Consider the following 15,016-nt stretch of genomic DNA (forward strand, 5'->3'; position numbering starts at 1 on the left):
TTCGAATCGGGCCCTGCACTTACTAAAGCCGGCCCTGCCTAAACCCATCCCACAACCCCCAGGTTGAAAAACAGTGATCTAGATCAGTTGAGTACCCCCGGAAGATCCTCTGTATATCCCCCGGGGTATGCGTACCCCTGGTTGAGAACCACTGCACGTGACTAAATCACCCTGGAGACCCCTGAGTTTAGCTCCTAAGCTCAGCTGGTTGGCAGGGACTGAAAGCACTGTGGCTGCAGCGAAGTTGAGGGGATAGGGCAAAAGGATGCCCTAATGTCACTCACTGGAAGGTCCTTTCTGCTGACAAAAAGAGCAACCGAGACCGGCTCTGGAATGAGATATTGGCAAATGGCTACCACACGCTAAAGTGGACCAGTTCGTGGAGCCTTCTCCCCAGTGGCTGAAATTGCAGTGTGTATCTTGCATGATATTACAGACAAAATTGGATCTCATTAATCTCGTTCTCTATAGGGGTAGCGGGGTGAACACCTGCTCCGGCCCTGGAGGGGTTGGAAAAGCCCTGCAGAGGGCTGGGGCTGGGCAAGGTAAAACCCTGGCTGATTGGGGGAAGTGGCTGCAGCTGGGCCACGCCCCAATCAGGCACCAGCTGGCCTGTATAAGAAGGCTGGGAGCCAAGAGGTCAGCAGTCTCTCTCTGCTTTCAGAGAGAGAAGGGCCTGGCTGCAGCAAGCTAGAGGTAGGGTACCTGAGTGGAGCAGGGCTGGGGACAGGCTGAGGAGCTGGGGAGCTCCAGCCTGGATAGCCCCAGGCTGTGGCCTAGTAGGAGCCCAAGGGGTACTGGGGGTTGCAGAGGGCAGCCCAGAGCTAGGCCAAGGCAGCAGGTCCAAACCCAACCTTGCCTGTGATGAGTGGCCTATACTGCAGTCTGCCCCAGGGAGCGGGGGCTAGTTGGAGACTCGCAGTGGCCTTATTCTGAGGTGAGGTAGGGATAGTGGGTGGGGGTTCCCCGGAGAGGGGAGACCCTAGTACTGAGGGGGGGTACTGCAAGGGGGCAGCACCCCAGATACAAGGGCAATGGAGGCCGGGAGGGACATGGGGGCCAGAGGATAGCCGGATCACCGGCCTGCAGGGGGCGGTCCAGGATGCTGGAAGAGCTAATTCCAGAGACGACCAGCAGGAGGCGCCGCAGGGGTGAGTCCGCTCCTCTGCAATAGGCAACAGTTCAAGTAGGGGAGGCTTCTGGTAGGACACAAATTTTGCATTCTCACAGGAATCACGCTGCAATAACATGCCTGCAGTAGTCATATTTTTTCATTTGAATATGTCAAACAGCTTCACTGTCTAGCCTGGGGACAAGTTCAAAAGCCTGCATTTTACCCAAAGCTTTGCAAACTCCTTCTGGAGCCTCTAACAATCAGAGATTTAATCTGGTATATAATTTGATGTGATTTCAGGGTTTTTCAAAAATTCCCAATCCCACATAAAATGTATTTTTAACAATTACTGGTTCATCTGTTTTAAACTAAAATGCATCAGTACCTTTTATTTCAGTTCAGATGTACAGCTTTATTTCCCTAAAGGAAAATAGATGATTATCAGTCACTGTTTGGAATGAATGTAAAAGTCCTTGAAAAATATTCTGGTTTTACCTGTGTTTCAGGGGAAACCATGTCTCTTTAGAAATCATTTTGCTTCCAAATAAGGTGCGGTGCCTCACATCTATGCACATTAGTAGTTTGTTTCCATCAGCTCTAGGAGGAAACAAAATGCAATTTGCACTATGAGCTCAGGAAATTCAAGGTTTCAGCTCCTACCATTTGTTGTATATTGGGCAATAAATACACAGTTAAGCCGGCAATAAGGGTAAAATGGAATTATAGTTTGTACTACAGCAGTTCTCTGCTAGACTTAAAAGATGGAGTAATAGAATAGGAAAGAAGCAAGAACATTTATGGCATTTATGAAATTACAAGGTGAAAATTTAGGTATTTTAATGAGCACAGAGTAATTCAAAAAAACATTTGAGTCTTGTTTTCAAGTGGGAAGTTGTTTTTCAATTGGGAACCCTTGCTATTTTGTACAAATGACTTTATTTTTCATTCTGTAGGAAATGCAGATTGTCTGATACTTAACTCCAAGGGCCAGATCCTCAGCTGCTGTAAACTGCACAGCTCGCTAAGCAGAGGACACAGCTCTGTGTTCATGCCAAAAGACCCAAAGATCCCCTGGGTATGCAGATCTTCCAATCCTGTTCTCGTATCCGTGAACGAAGCATCCATTGCAATGGCAGATGATTCTTAATTCAACATTATACAGGCTGTTTAACTCCACTTCCTTTGATGGCGTAGTTGGCCCCTTAAAGGCAGTGGCACCTAGTGGTCAGCCCACCCTGCCATTTGGCATGGCCCTTTAAGGGGTTGAAAGGTCCAGCACAAGGACCTAAGTGAGTTATGGATAAAGAAGCAGTAGTCCCAGGAATGAGTGGTGCATGGGAGGAAATCCTGTCACTGCATGATGCATCTGTAAGGGCTCCAGGCCAAGAACGCTGCAGAGAGGGCGTGGCAAGGCTCCCCTCTCACCCAGCCAATTGGGATTCAGCCAGGAGATGGGGACAAGCGTATAGGCTCCCTGCTCCCTCATATCAGAACAGACGCTAGCAGGAGAAGGCTGCCAAACCTGCTGAGCTTCAGGACTAAGTGGGGCCAGCTGAGGGAGAAGCTGGCTAAAGCTCCACAGTAAGCTAAAGGACACTGTGCCCCAGGAGAAGAAGTAGGGGCTCCCAGCTTAGGGAGAGAAGCAATAACTGCCTGAGGATATGTCTACACTGCAGCAGCCCAGATAGGGTGGTGCAGCTAGAGTATAGACTCTTCCCATCTCGATGGAAGGGGGTTTCCGTTGATGTAGTTAAGCCACCTCTCCAGGAGGCAGTTGCTAGGTTGACAAAATTCTTCTGTTGACCTAGCTGCATCTACACCAGGGGCGAGGCTGACCTAACAACGGCACTCAGGTTATGAACTTTTTCCACAGCCCTGAGTGCCATAGTGGGGTTGATCTAACTTTTAATGTAGACCAAGCCTGAGTTCCCCAGGCTACAGGGAAGCCATCCTGGGGGTCCCCCCAGGAAAAAGAGGTAAACAGTGAAGTGGTAAAATTTGCAGATGATGGAAAACTACTCAAGATAGTTAAGTCCCAGGCAGACTGCGAAGAGCTACAAAAGGATCTCAAACTGGGTGACTGGGAAACAAAATGGCAGATGAAATTCAATGTTGATAAATGCAAAATCCAACAAATTCTTGGACTGCGTTTCAGACAACTTTTTATTTCAGAAGGTTGAAAAAGCTACTGGGGGGAAGCTGTTCTAGACTTGATTTTAACAAATAGGGAGGAACTCGTTGAGAATTTGAAAGTAGAAGGCAGCTTGGGTGAAAGTGATCATGAAATCATAGAGTTTGCAATTCTAAGGAAGGGTAGAAGGGAGAACAGCAAAATAGAGACAATGGATTTCAGGAAGGCGGATTTTGGTAAGCTCAGAGCTGATACGGAAGGTCCCATGGGAATCAAGACTGAGGGGAAAAACAACTGAGGAGAGTTGGCAGTTTTTCAAAGGGACACTATTAAGGGCCCAAAAGCAAGCTATTCCGCTGGGTTAGGAAAGATAGAAAATGTGGGAAAAGACCACCTTGGCTTAACCACAAGATCTTGCATGATTTAAAAAATAAAAAGGAGTCATATAAAAAATGGAAACTAGGACGGATTACAAAGGATGAATATAGGCAAACAACACAGAAATGCAGGGGCAAGATTAGAAAGGCAAAGGCACAAAATGAGCTCAAACTAGCTACGGGAATAAAGGGAAACAAGAAGACTTTTTATCAATACATTAGAAGCAAGAGGAAGACCAAAGACAGGGTAGGCCCACTCCTCAGTGAAGAGGGAGAAACAGTAACAGGAAACTTGGAAATGGCAGAGATGCTTAATGACTTCTTTGTTTCGGTCTTCACCGAGAAGTCTGAAGGAATGCCTAACATAGTGAATGCTAATGGGAAGGGGGTAGGTTTAGCAGATAAAATAAAAAAAAGAACAAGTTAAAAATCACTTAGAAAAGTTAGATGCCTGCAAGTCACCAGGGCCTGATGAAATGCATCCTAGAATACTCAAGGAGCTAATAGAGGAGGTATCTGAGCCTCTAGCTATTATCTTTGGAAAATCATGGGAAACGGGAGAGATTCCAGAAGACTGGAAAAGGGCAAATATAGTGCCCATCTATAAAAAGGGAAATAAAAACAACCCAGGAAACTACAGACCAGTTAGTTTAACTTTTGTGCCAGGGAAGATAATGGAGCAAGTAATTAAGGAATTAATCTGCAAACACTTGGAAGGTGGTAAGGTGATAGGGAATAGCCAGCATGGATTTGTAAAGAACAAATCGTGTCAAACCAATCTGATAGCTTTCTTTGATAGGATAATGAGTCTTGTGGATAAGGGAGAAGCTGTGGATGTGGTATACCTAGACTTTAGTAAGGCATTTGATATGGTCTCGCATAATATTCTTATCGATAAACTAGGCAAATACAATTTAGATGGGGCTACTATAAGGTGGGTGCATAACTGGCTGGATAACCGTACTCAGAGAGTTGTTATTAATGGTTCCCAATCCTGCTGGAAAGGCATAACAAGTGGGGTTCCGCAGGGGTCTGTTTTGGGACCGGCTCTGTTCAATATCTTCATTAACGACTTAGATATTGGCATAGAAAGTACGCTTATTAAGTTTGCGGATGATACCAAACTGGGAGGGATTGTAGCTGCTTTGGAGGACAGGGTCATAATTCAAAATGATCTGGACAAATTGGAGAAATGGTCTGAGGTAAACAGGATGAAGTTTAACAAAGACAAATGCAAAGTGCTCCACTTAGGAAGGAAAAATCAGTTTCACACATACAGAATGGGAAGAGACTGTCTAGGAAGGAGTACGGCAGAAAGAGATCTAGGGGTTATAGTGGACCACAAGCTAAATATGAGTCAACAGTGTGATGCTGTTGCAAAAAAAGCAAACATGATTCTGGGATGCATTAACAGGTGTGTTGTGAGCAAGACAGGAGAAGTCATTCTTCCGCTCTACTCTGTGCTGGTTAGGCCTCAGCTGGAGTATTGTGTCCAGTTCTGGGCACCGCATTTCAAGAAAGATGTGGAGAAATTGGAGAGGGTCCAGAGAAGAGCAACAAGAATGATTAAAGGTCTTGAGAACATGACCTATGAAGGAAGGCTGAAAGAATTGGGTTTGTTTAGTTTGGAAAAGAGAAGACCGAGAGGACATGATAGCAGTTTTCAGGTATCTAAAAGGGTGTCATAAGGAGGAGGGAGAAAACTTGTTCACCTTAGCCTCTAAGGATAGAACAAGCAGCAATGGGTTTAAACTGCAGCAAGGGAGGTCTAGGTTGGACATTAGGAAAAAGTTCCTAACTGTCAGGGTGGTTAAACACTGGAATAAATTGCCTAGGGAGGTTGTGGAATCTCCATCTCTGGAGATATTTAAGACTAGGTTAGATAAATGTCTATCAGGGATGGTCTAGACAGTATTTGGTCCTGCCATGCGGGCAGGGGACTGGACTTGATGACCTCTCGAGGTCCCTTCCAGTCCTAGAATCTATGAAAGTAATGCACATCGGAAGACATAATCCCAACTATATATATATATAAAATGATGGGGTCTAAATTAGCTGTTACCACTCAAGAAAGAGATGTTGGAGTCTCTGAAAACATCCACTCAATGTGCAGCAGCAGTCAAAAAAGCGAACAGAATGTTAGGAATCATTAAGAAAGGGATAGATAATAAGACAGAAAATATCATATTGCCGCTATATAAATCCATGGTACATCCATATCTTGAATACTGCATCCAGTTGTGGTCACCCCATCTCAAAAAAGATATACTGGAATATATTGAAATTGGAAAAGGTTCAGAAAAGGGCAACAAAAATGATTAAGGGAATGGAATGTCTTCCATATGAGGAGAGATTAATAAAACTAGGACTTTTCAGCTTGGAAAAGAGAGGACTAAGGGGAGATATGACAGAGGTCTATCAAATCATGACTGGTGTGGAGAAAGTAAATAAGGAAGTGTTAATGTTTAAAATCAAATGTACACAAGTTAAGTTACACAAGTACTGTACATCTGGGGTCGGGCTTGGATTATGGGGGGTTGCAAGTATCGATTACAAGGTTCACGAGGTACATACATATCACATAACCAACATAGATCCAGATTGGGATGTGGGAGTTTTTAAAGCGTCAGTGAATAAATGGGCTCAGGAACACCACCTATGGAATGTATTAAGAGTCCGAGTCAGTATTGGTGTAGAGAATAAGTACATAGGTGGGGTGCGTCCCTCAGTTCATCAGGGAAGGAAGCGGGTTATTTCCCTGGTCAGCGGTCTCGGTTACTCAACCTGGTACTGGCGGTGTCCTGTGATGTGTTCCGTGTAGATATCTCTGGACCACCTGATGGTGTCGGACACCATGAGCTGTCTCATGAGCCGGGCTTCACCCAACTATCCTGAAGGAACTCAAATATGAAATTGCAGAACTACTAACCATGATATGTAACTTATCATTTAAATCAGCCGCTGCGCCAGATGAGTGGCAGATAGCAAACGTAACACCAAACTTTAAAAAAAAGAAAAAAAGTCTCCAGAGTCAATCCTGGCAAATACAGGTCAATAGGCTTAACTTCAGCACCAGGCAAATAGGTTGAAACAATAGTAAAGAACAGAATTATCAGACACAGAGATGAACATGATTTGTTAGGGAAGAGTCAACATGGATTTGGTAAAGGGAAATCATGCCTCACCGATCCATTAGAACTCTTTGAGGAAGTCAAACAACACGTAGGCAAGGGTGATCCAGTGAATAGAGTGTACTTGGACTTTCAGAAAGCCTTTGACAAGGTCCCTCACCAAAGGCTCTTAGGCAAAGTAAGCCGTCATGGGATGAGAGGAAAGATCCTCTCATGGACCAGTAACTGGGTAAAAGATAGAAAACAAAGGGTAGGAATAAATGGCCAGTTTACACAGTGGAGAATGGTAAACAGCTGGGTCCTCCAGGTATCTGTACGGGGACCAGTGCTGTTCAACACATTCATAAAATATCTGGAAAAAGGAGTAAACAATGAGTGGCAAAGTTTGCAGATGATACAAAATTACTCAAGATAGTTAAGTCCAAAGCTGACTGCGAAGAATTACAAGCGGATCTCACTAAACTGGGTGACCAAATGGCAGATGAAATTTAATGCAGGTTGTAGTGTCCTTCCCCTTTTCCTATCAGCGGGGGGTGACATTGAAATGTGGCTTACACCCCTCCTGCAGCAGGGGCAGTTGGTTATGGAGCCCTGGCCTTCCCACTCCATTGGGCTCTGACCCAGGGCCATCTGAGTGTCAACAGTGTCCGACCCTTGGAGTTACCCTGCCTGGGTCACTTCCTACCATCTCCCTCTCCCCACAGTTCCAAGTCCAATATAAGGTAACAAACGAAAGAAAGAGAGAACTAAACCTTCAGCCCCAACCCGGCTCCATGGGCAGCCCTGCTCCTTAGAGGGAGGCTTCTTCGGCACCCTCGTCCAGGAGCCCTCCGGGTAAGTCTGTCCTCCTCCCAGCCTCTCATTCTGAGCTGGGTTATGCCCTTTCAAGCTTCCTCTCCATTTGGAGTATGATCTGCAGGTCTGGAGGGTTGGGACTATCTGGGCCCAGTATTGCCCTTTTACCCCTTCAGGCCCAGTGCAGGGTTTGTACACACATCACATGGAGTTGTCGTGGATAGTTCTCTGCAAACATCTGCTCCATGCACTGTGGCAGTCAAAAAAGCGTACAGTGTTAGGAACCATTAGGAAAGGGATAGATAAGAAGACAGAAAATATCATAATGCCACTATATAAATCCATGCTACACCCCCACCCTGAACACTGTGCGCAGTTCTGGTCATCCCATCTCAAAAAAATAGATACTAGAATTGGAACAAGTATGGAGAAAGGCAAGAAAAATGAATAGGGGTATGGAACAGCTTCCATACAAGGAGAGATTAAAAAGACTGGGCCTATTCAGCTTAGAAAAGAGATGACTAAAGGGGGACATGATAGAGGTCTATAAAATTACAATGGTGTGGAGAAAGTGAACAAGGACGTGTTATTTACCCCTTCACGTAACACAAGACCCATGGGTCAGCCAATGAAATTAATAGGCATCAGGAACAAACAAAAGGAAGTATTTCTTCACACAACACACAGTCAACCTGTGGAACTCATTGCCATGAGATGTTGTGAAGGTCAAAAGTATAACTGGGTTCAAAAAAAGAATTAGATAAGTTCATGGAAGATAGGTCCATCAATTAGCCAAGGTGGGCAGGGACACTACCCTGTGCTCTGGGTGTCCCTAAATCTCTGACTGACAGAAGTTGGGACAGGATGACAGAGTCTGGATCAGTCGATGAATTGCCCTGTTCTGTTGATTCCCTCTGAAGCATCTGGCACCGGCCACTGGCAGAAGACACGATACTGAGCTAGATGGACCATTGGTCTGACACAGTGCGGCTATTCCTATGTTCGTATACTATTTAGTGCCCCCTTTCTATATGACATTTTGCACAAACACAGATCCGATGATGCTAATCTGAGTTAAAAAGACATCAAGGGGAGGGCAGGCTTATTTTGCTACAACGTGGGAGATGAGGCATTAAACAAACGCTAAATGCATTAACGATTGTGAAGTGCTCAGATCCTATGGTACTGGGGCCCATATAAATACTAATTCCAGTTACACAGGCAGTGCTCCAGTACAGGACAGGGGAGTGAGACCTATTCTGCCACTAATTCATTGTTTAACCTCTCTGCACATAAGTTTCTGACCTCTTCTTAGGCATTTACATGACCCTCATCACCATAGTATCAGAGCACCTCACAATCTTCAATGTGTTTCTTCCCCCAACACACCTGTGAGATGGGGAAGTACTATCCCATTTATAAATAGGGATCTGAGGCCCAGATCTTCACAGGTATCTGAAGTCAATAGGAGTTAGGCACCTAAATATCTTTGAGAATCTGTACTGAAGCATCTTGCTCAAAGTCACCCAAGAAGCCTGTAGCGGAGAAGGGAATTGAACTCTGGTTCCCAAGCACTAGGCCAATGCCCTAACTACTGGGCCATCCTTCCTCTCTGCATTGGAGATGATGTTTCACAGCCAAGCCCGAACAATAATACTTAACCTTTGCAAAGCTGTCTAGGATTTTATACCACACTCTTCAACAGAGTTTCTGGAGGATATTAACCTCCAGACTTCGAGACTTATGGACAGAAAATGTCACCAGTATTAAGTTTTATTTATACCTACATGAAATGGTAACGGAAGGTGAAACAAATGCAGTAGTCTATGGATTCCAATAATAAAATTCCCATTTTTTCCTCGCTTTGCTTCCTTAATTTTTTTGTCTCACTGACTGTTTAGAGCTGTCAGTCCTCTAATAGTGAGAAAGTAGGTGAGGTAATATCTCTTATTGGACCAACTTCTATGGGTGTGAGAGACAAGCTTTTGAGCTTACACCAAACCAAGCTCTTCTTCAGGCTCTAAAGCTTGAAACCTTTTTTCTCTCCGCTATAAAAATTGGTTCAATAGAAGATATTACCTCACCCACCTCATCTCACTCATACGCTGGGACCATAATCCTTTAATATGCATTTTTTATTTTTGTGAAATAAAAATGAAAAGCATCCCTAAACTTAATACCATGTTCTCTATTCTGATGCAGTATCTGTTGGTGACTTTAGTGGCTTTAGCACTTAGTTCAAGCATATTGATTTTTCTCTCTGCTGTAAAGGTCTCACACTGTGCAGCAACAATGCAGAGAATCTGCACTGGAGACTTGTTTACCCTCTAAGGCTGTGTTGATGCAAGCAGGTAGTTAGAATTTACATAAGTGTTTTCTTAAAGGTGCCACAGGACCCTCTGTTGCTTTTTTCTTATGTTTGATAGAACTGCTGTGCAAAGCTCATGTTTGAAATATACAAAAATTCCATTTCTAGACAGAGAATCTACAGACAGTGGAAACCTGCTCTGTCTGTATGTGGGGGTAGAGGCTGCCCAGAAACAGTGTACCCCTGGACAAAGAAGGTGCATGATGATTCAGAAATCATATTCATTACTGGGTTAGAGTAAGCTATACAGCTTGGGGAGGATTCCATTCCTCTTCCTCCCCCACCGCTACCCACTCACTACCTGGTTGGGCTGGTCACTGGCCCAATGCAATCCCATCCCCTATCCCACATTTCTGCAAATCTCTCTCATAAATGCCTGCATGCTTCAGTGAATCACTCTATGGGGAAATTGACCCTGATACTGGAGCCCCAAATTCTCTGCCAATGACCTCAATTAACAGCAGCTCCTTTTGACAAATTACACAGGCAAATATAAATTAATTGGCTTTCCCGTTCATTAAAAAAAGTAAGTTACCAGCAGAACACAGAACAAATTAAAAATACTGAAAAGTCAAATATGTTGTCTACCAATAAGTGTCCACTGAACACCAGACAAATTTAACAGAATTAAATACTCGGTATGAAAATTAAGCCAGTAAATTTCTGATTTTTAAGGCAGCATTCAAGCGAAATAGAAGTTGTCTGACAACCTCTAACTGGATGTTCCTATACTTGTATTAATTGGTAGAGGCTGGTTAGCGTCACAGCGCAATTAACCTTTTGTTTCTACAGTTTGAATGTAGAAACTGACCTTTATGTTGAATGGTCTCCTAAAAAGAATCAAGACAAGGAATAATTCAGTTCAGTAATAATTTCTCTGATTTCCAGGATCAAAGAACAGCCGTACACTCCAGCTGCTTTGTATGGCTCCAATGATGCAAACACCTAGATGAAGCAACTATAAACCTGGATTATTGCCAGTGTTCTGGAGAATCTAGCCCACGATCTTCAAAGCAGCAAAGAGAAACAGCAACACCAGCTGGAGTTGCCCTTTGGTTGTAGAATAGAAAAATGAAAAAATTACTTGCCTACAATTCTACTTAATCGGAGATTCCACACATCACCACTTACTTTTGTGCCCTGATCTTGCACTTATACATGTTCTTAACTTTACTACGGTAGGTAGTCCCAGTGATTGCACAAGTGTTTGCAGTACCAGGGCCTTAGCTTCCTGAGGTGAGCTAGAATGGAATCTCCTAAACTTAGTTTTATGGCTCTTCTTAGTAATTAAACAAAAAACCCTGAGTTAAGATTTTTTTTCCTCACAACAGAGATGAGAATAGAAGAACTTTCTATGAGGTATTGAAACTGAGGCAACAGTAAAAGTGCAGGACTTTGTTTTAGTAAATAAAAGGAATAAGATTAAGTTAACTGGATGAGGGATTTGGTAACAGCAGGTAAAAATGCTATGGGTTACTGCTTCTAGTGCTAAACCACTTTGAATTTGCTGTTTCATTCTGATCAATCCAGGCTTCAGCTCCCAAAGGCTGGAGCCTACTTGGAAACTAATAGAGAAGACCCAGTATAGGAGTACAGAATTTAACACAAGGCTAGAGTTCAAACTGTTAAACCATTCAAGTAGAAATTTAGTCCTCCGCTAACTTTAAAAAATAATTGAAGCTACAGCCTTCAAAGAGTCTCATTTAGTGCTAATTTCCAAACCAACAATCAACAAATCAGTTCACTAGCTTTAATGTCAAGAACAAAGGAGCCTACCTGGCCATCATAGAATATAATATTGGGGGGGGGGAGGAAAAATTCCGTTCTGGTTAAGATCATCCTAGTTCAGGAAACACAGACACAAAGCTTTGCTGAAGCTGAATAGAATTTCTCCCAAACAAGGCTTGATGTTTGTTTCAATGAGAAAAAAACAAGCTAGACTTGAAGAAAATTGTTAGTGGTTTGTCAGTTTCTATCAGCCCTGTGCATCTGGACATGTGCCCCTTTAAGGTGGGCCTAGGAGGAACAGAAAAGTAAAAGTCCAAGAATTTCCAGATCTCTCTGCTCTCAAATGAATCCCTTCAGGCTATCATGCATCAGCAAATAGATTACACCCATCTAGCGAAGTTTTTAAAACCCATACTTGAAATAGTCTTTCCAGACAGAAAAGTACTGCTTATAACACACGAGTGGTTAAGTACGATGCATCACATCTTCAAACCCCAGAAGGGATCCTAGTTTGATTTCTTGCACAATGCAAACGTATAAAACTTCACACAGTAATTCCTGCATTAAGCCTATATAACTTCTGGGTGATCTATTTCTTCTTTAGATTAACAAAATTACCCGTTCTTCAAATAAATGTCTCTCTCTACAACGCCAACAGCTCATTCCCATTTCTAACTAGAGTACTATTGGTAGTTCCAGTGGGAGTTGGTGGCATATACTGTAGTGAATCAACAGGAACTGTCACTCTAATCAGCATGGCATTTTCCTCCCAAAGGTCAGAGTATTAACCCTCATATCCTCTTGCGTAGTGACTGTCCAGTTTGGCCAATGTACATAGCAGAGGGGCATTGCTGGCACATGATGGCATATATAACATTAGTGGACATGCAGGTGAATGAGCCGGTGATGTTGTAGCTAATGCCTATTTATTTACTGCCTCTCTCTCCTTACTCTTGTGGTAAGCGACTAATGGTAGGGTTGATGCTGCATTTATAACATTCTTGTCCTGCCTTTCACCCTACAGGAGTATCTCTAGACTGCAATTAAACACCTGCAGCTGGCCCGTGCCAACTTACTTAAGCAAAGCTGACATTTGGGTTCAAGCTGGAGCCCAAGCTCTGGGACCCTGCAATGCAGAGGGAGAGTCCCAGAGTTCAGGCTCCAATCCAAGCCTGAACATCTACAGCTAGCACAGGTCAGCCGCAGGTGTTTAACTGCAGTGGTGACACCCACTTCCTAGGGTATATTGAGGTAATAGGTGCCCTATTCACTTATTTAGAAGTTATCAAAAAAACAAAGCTCTTAGATTGTGTTAACAGTTTAATCCTTTTTTTATGAGAGAATAAGGTCTAGTACTTCACGTGTACTAAGATTTATTTCATACAACATTGGCTGTAAAGATGGAGGATTTCTTTGCACAACACTCCCATTAAGAAATACTATATCCCAATAACAGTTCACCTTTTCATATAACAGTATAACAAAGGAGCATAGTACACAAAATCATTTCACTTTGGCTACAGTGAAGCAAATTTAACTCCTTACAATGGAAGTTGAAATTTCAAGTATCACAAATTAAACAAAGCAGAATTGACTGTTAAGCCATTTTATTTTATACACAAAATAGCATGGCAAAGACTTTGTAAATTTAGTGCGCCCGGTTATCCAAATTAGGCAGAGAATTATGTCCAGAAGTCTCCTTGCGACATCTCATCTTCTTGAGAAGTGTTTAGTCCAACTGAAATAAGGAAAAGAAGAGTTGTGAACTTAATATCTAGACAAATTAGTTTCCAAATCATGCATTTTCTCTGGTTATTACATGGATGTTTAAACATCAGGATTCAGTCTTACAGCAGAAGGCTTATACTAGTGCCATCTAAAGGAACTATTTGCTCATAAGGAACAGATTGCCAGGATCAGAACCAAATCATTTACATGGTGATTTCAAAGTTACAACTATCAAGCTTCCAAGTACTCCCCAGTTTCATGAAGCCCAGTACAGTCAACTACAACTGGTTTGTCTGGACCTCACGTTAGAGCACAAAGACTGGTATTGCCTCTCAATCAATATGGAGATTTCCTGTGAGCACATGTATTTCGGGAAAAGGTCAGTTTCTTAGAGCAAACGGTAACAATGATCTAAGGGATCGCATAAATCCCACTGCACTGGTGACTTCTCCGTTAAAACCAACTACACAAACTACAGGTCCAGGCCTGACACCTTCTTTCACCCCCTCTCCCACAAGGATGAGCTCCGGAGCGAGCCGGGAGATCAGCGGCAGGCGGTGCACGGCAGCCTGCGGCGGAGCTGGGGGCCCCGCCGGACTGGGGGGGCCCCGCCCCCCGCCCGGCCCCTCACCTTGATGAAGCCGATGTCCTTGGCGTACTGGCGGAAGCACTGCCGGCACATGTTCAGCCCGTACTTGCGGATCAGGCCGTGGCGGTTCGAGCACACGCGGCTGCGGGGCGAGAGCGGGAAAGGCCGGTCAGCGCCGCGGCCTCCCGGTCCCCCCCTGCGGGCCCCAGGGCCGGCCCCGCCCGCCACCGGCCCCCGCCCGGCCCAGCCCCGCACCCCGCCGCCCGCCTCCATACCTCCGGCCGCGCCCCCACATATCTCAGCCCCCCCAGCTCCGGCCCCAGCGCCTCCCCGGACCCCCCCCCCACCTCAGCCCGCAGGCTCCCAGCCAGGCCGCGAGCGCCGCCGCCCCGCGTGGAGCCCGTCCTGGCGGCCCGGGGCTGCGGCGGGCGGGCTCCCCCAGCCCCGGCCGGCGGCACCCACCACGAGCGGGAGCCCTGGCCGAACTTCCTGGGGTGGCTCCAGTAGAGCTGCTGGTGACCCATCCTGCCCGCTGCTCGCACCGCGCCGAAAGAGAGTAAGACCCCCCGCGCATGCGCTAATCAACCCTGCCCGACCGGAACGTCCCGGCATGCACCGCGAAATCCCTCGGGTCTCTGCAGACTGCGCTGGCGCAGCTGAAACCGGCGAGCGTGTCTCTCGGCGTGCGCAGGCGCGAGTGGAACAATTTCAGCGAGGCATCAACCCTACGCAGGCGCAGAAATACTTTGCTCCCCCGCCCGCTCGTGACGTCATCATAGCAGCAGCCTCTAGTATCAGACTGGGAGATAACAGCATCGCCGGGCGCGGTGGCGCACGCCTGTAATCCTAGCTACTTGGGAGGCTGAGGCCGGCGGATCGCTTGAGCTCAGGAGTTCTGGGCTGCAGTGGGCTATGCCGATCGGGTGTCCGCACTAAGTTCGGCATCAATATGGTGATCCCTGGGAAGCTTCGGGTCACCAGGTTGCCTAAGGAGGGGTGAACCGGCCCAGGTCGGAAACGGAGCAGGTCAAAACTCCCGTGCCGATCAGTAGTGG

The 15,016-nt window shown here is 45.3% G+C and overlaps 1 protein-coding gene across 1 annotated transcript; it reads right to left on the reverse strand.

Moving 5' to 3' along the window:
- Window positions 1-13,234: 13,234 nt before the first annotated feature.
- RPS29 (ribosomal protein S29) lies at window positions 13,235-14,548 on the reverse strand. The gene is made up of 3 exons (XM_065402357.1): window positions 14,424-14,548; window positions 14,004-14,103; window positions 13,235-13,382 (listed from the first exon to the last, which is right to left on the reverse strand). Exons 1-3 carry the CDS (start codon window positions 14,483-14,485, stop codon window positions 13,374-13,376), a joined length of 171 nt encoding a protein of 56 aa, XP_065258429.1. The 5' UTR covers window positions 14,486-14,548; the 3' UTR covers window positions 13,235-13,373.
- Between the last annotated feature and the right edge of the window lie 468 nt (window positions 14,549-15,016).

The sequence above is a fragment of the Emys orbicularis genome, chromosome 4 (genome assembly GCF_028017835.1).
Source record: "Emys orbicularis isolate rEmyOrb1 chromosome 4, rEmyOrb1.hap1, whole genome shotgun sequence".
Taxonomy (NCBI): domain Eukaryota; kingdom Metazoa; phylum Chordata; order Testudines; family Emydidae; genus Emys; species Emys orbicularis.

Bases quoted from the DNA above. Each gene is read 5' to 3' on its own strand.
- RPS29 (XM_065402357.1), bottom strand. From the start codon at position 14,485: ATGGGTCACCAGCAGCTCTACTGGAGCCACCCCAGGAAGTTCGGCCAG. The intron at 14,104-14,423 runs GTGGGTGCCGCC...CTCGCCCCGCAG, and splicing joins GGCCAGGGCTCCCGCTCGTG to CCGCGTGTGCTCGAACCGCC.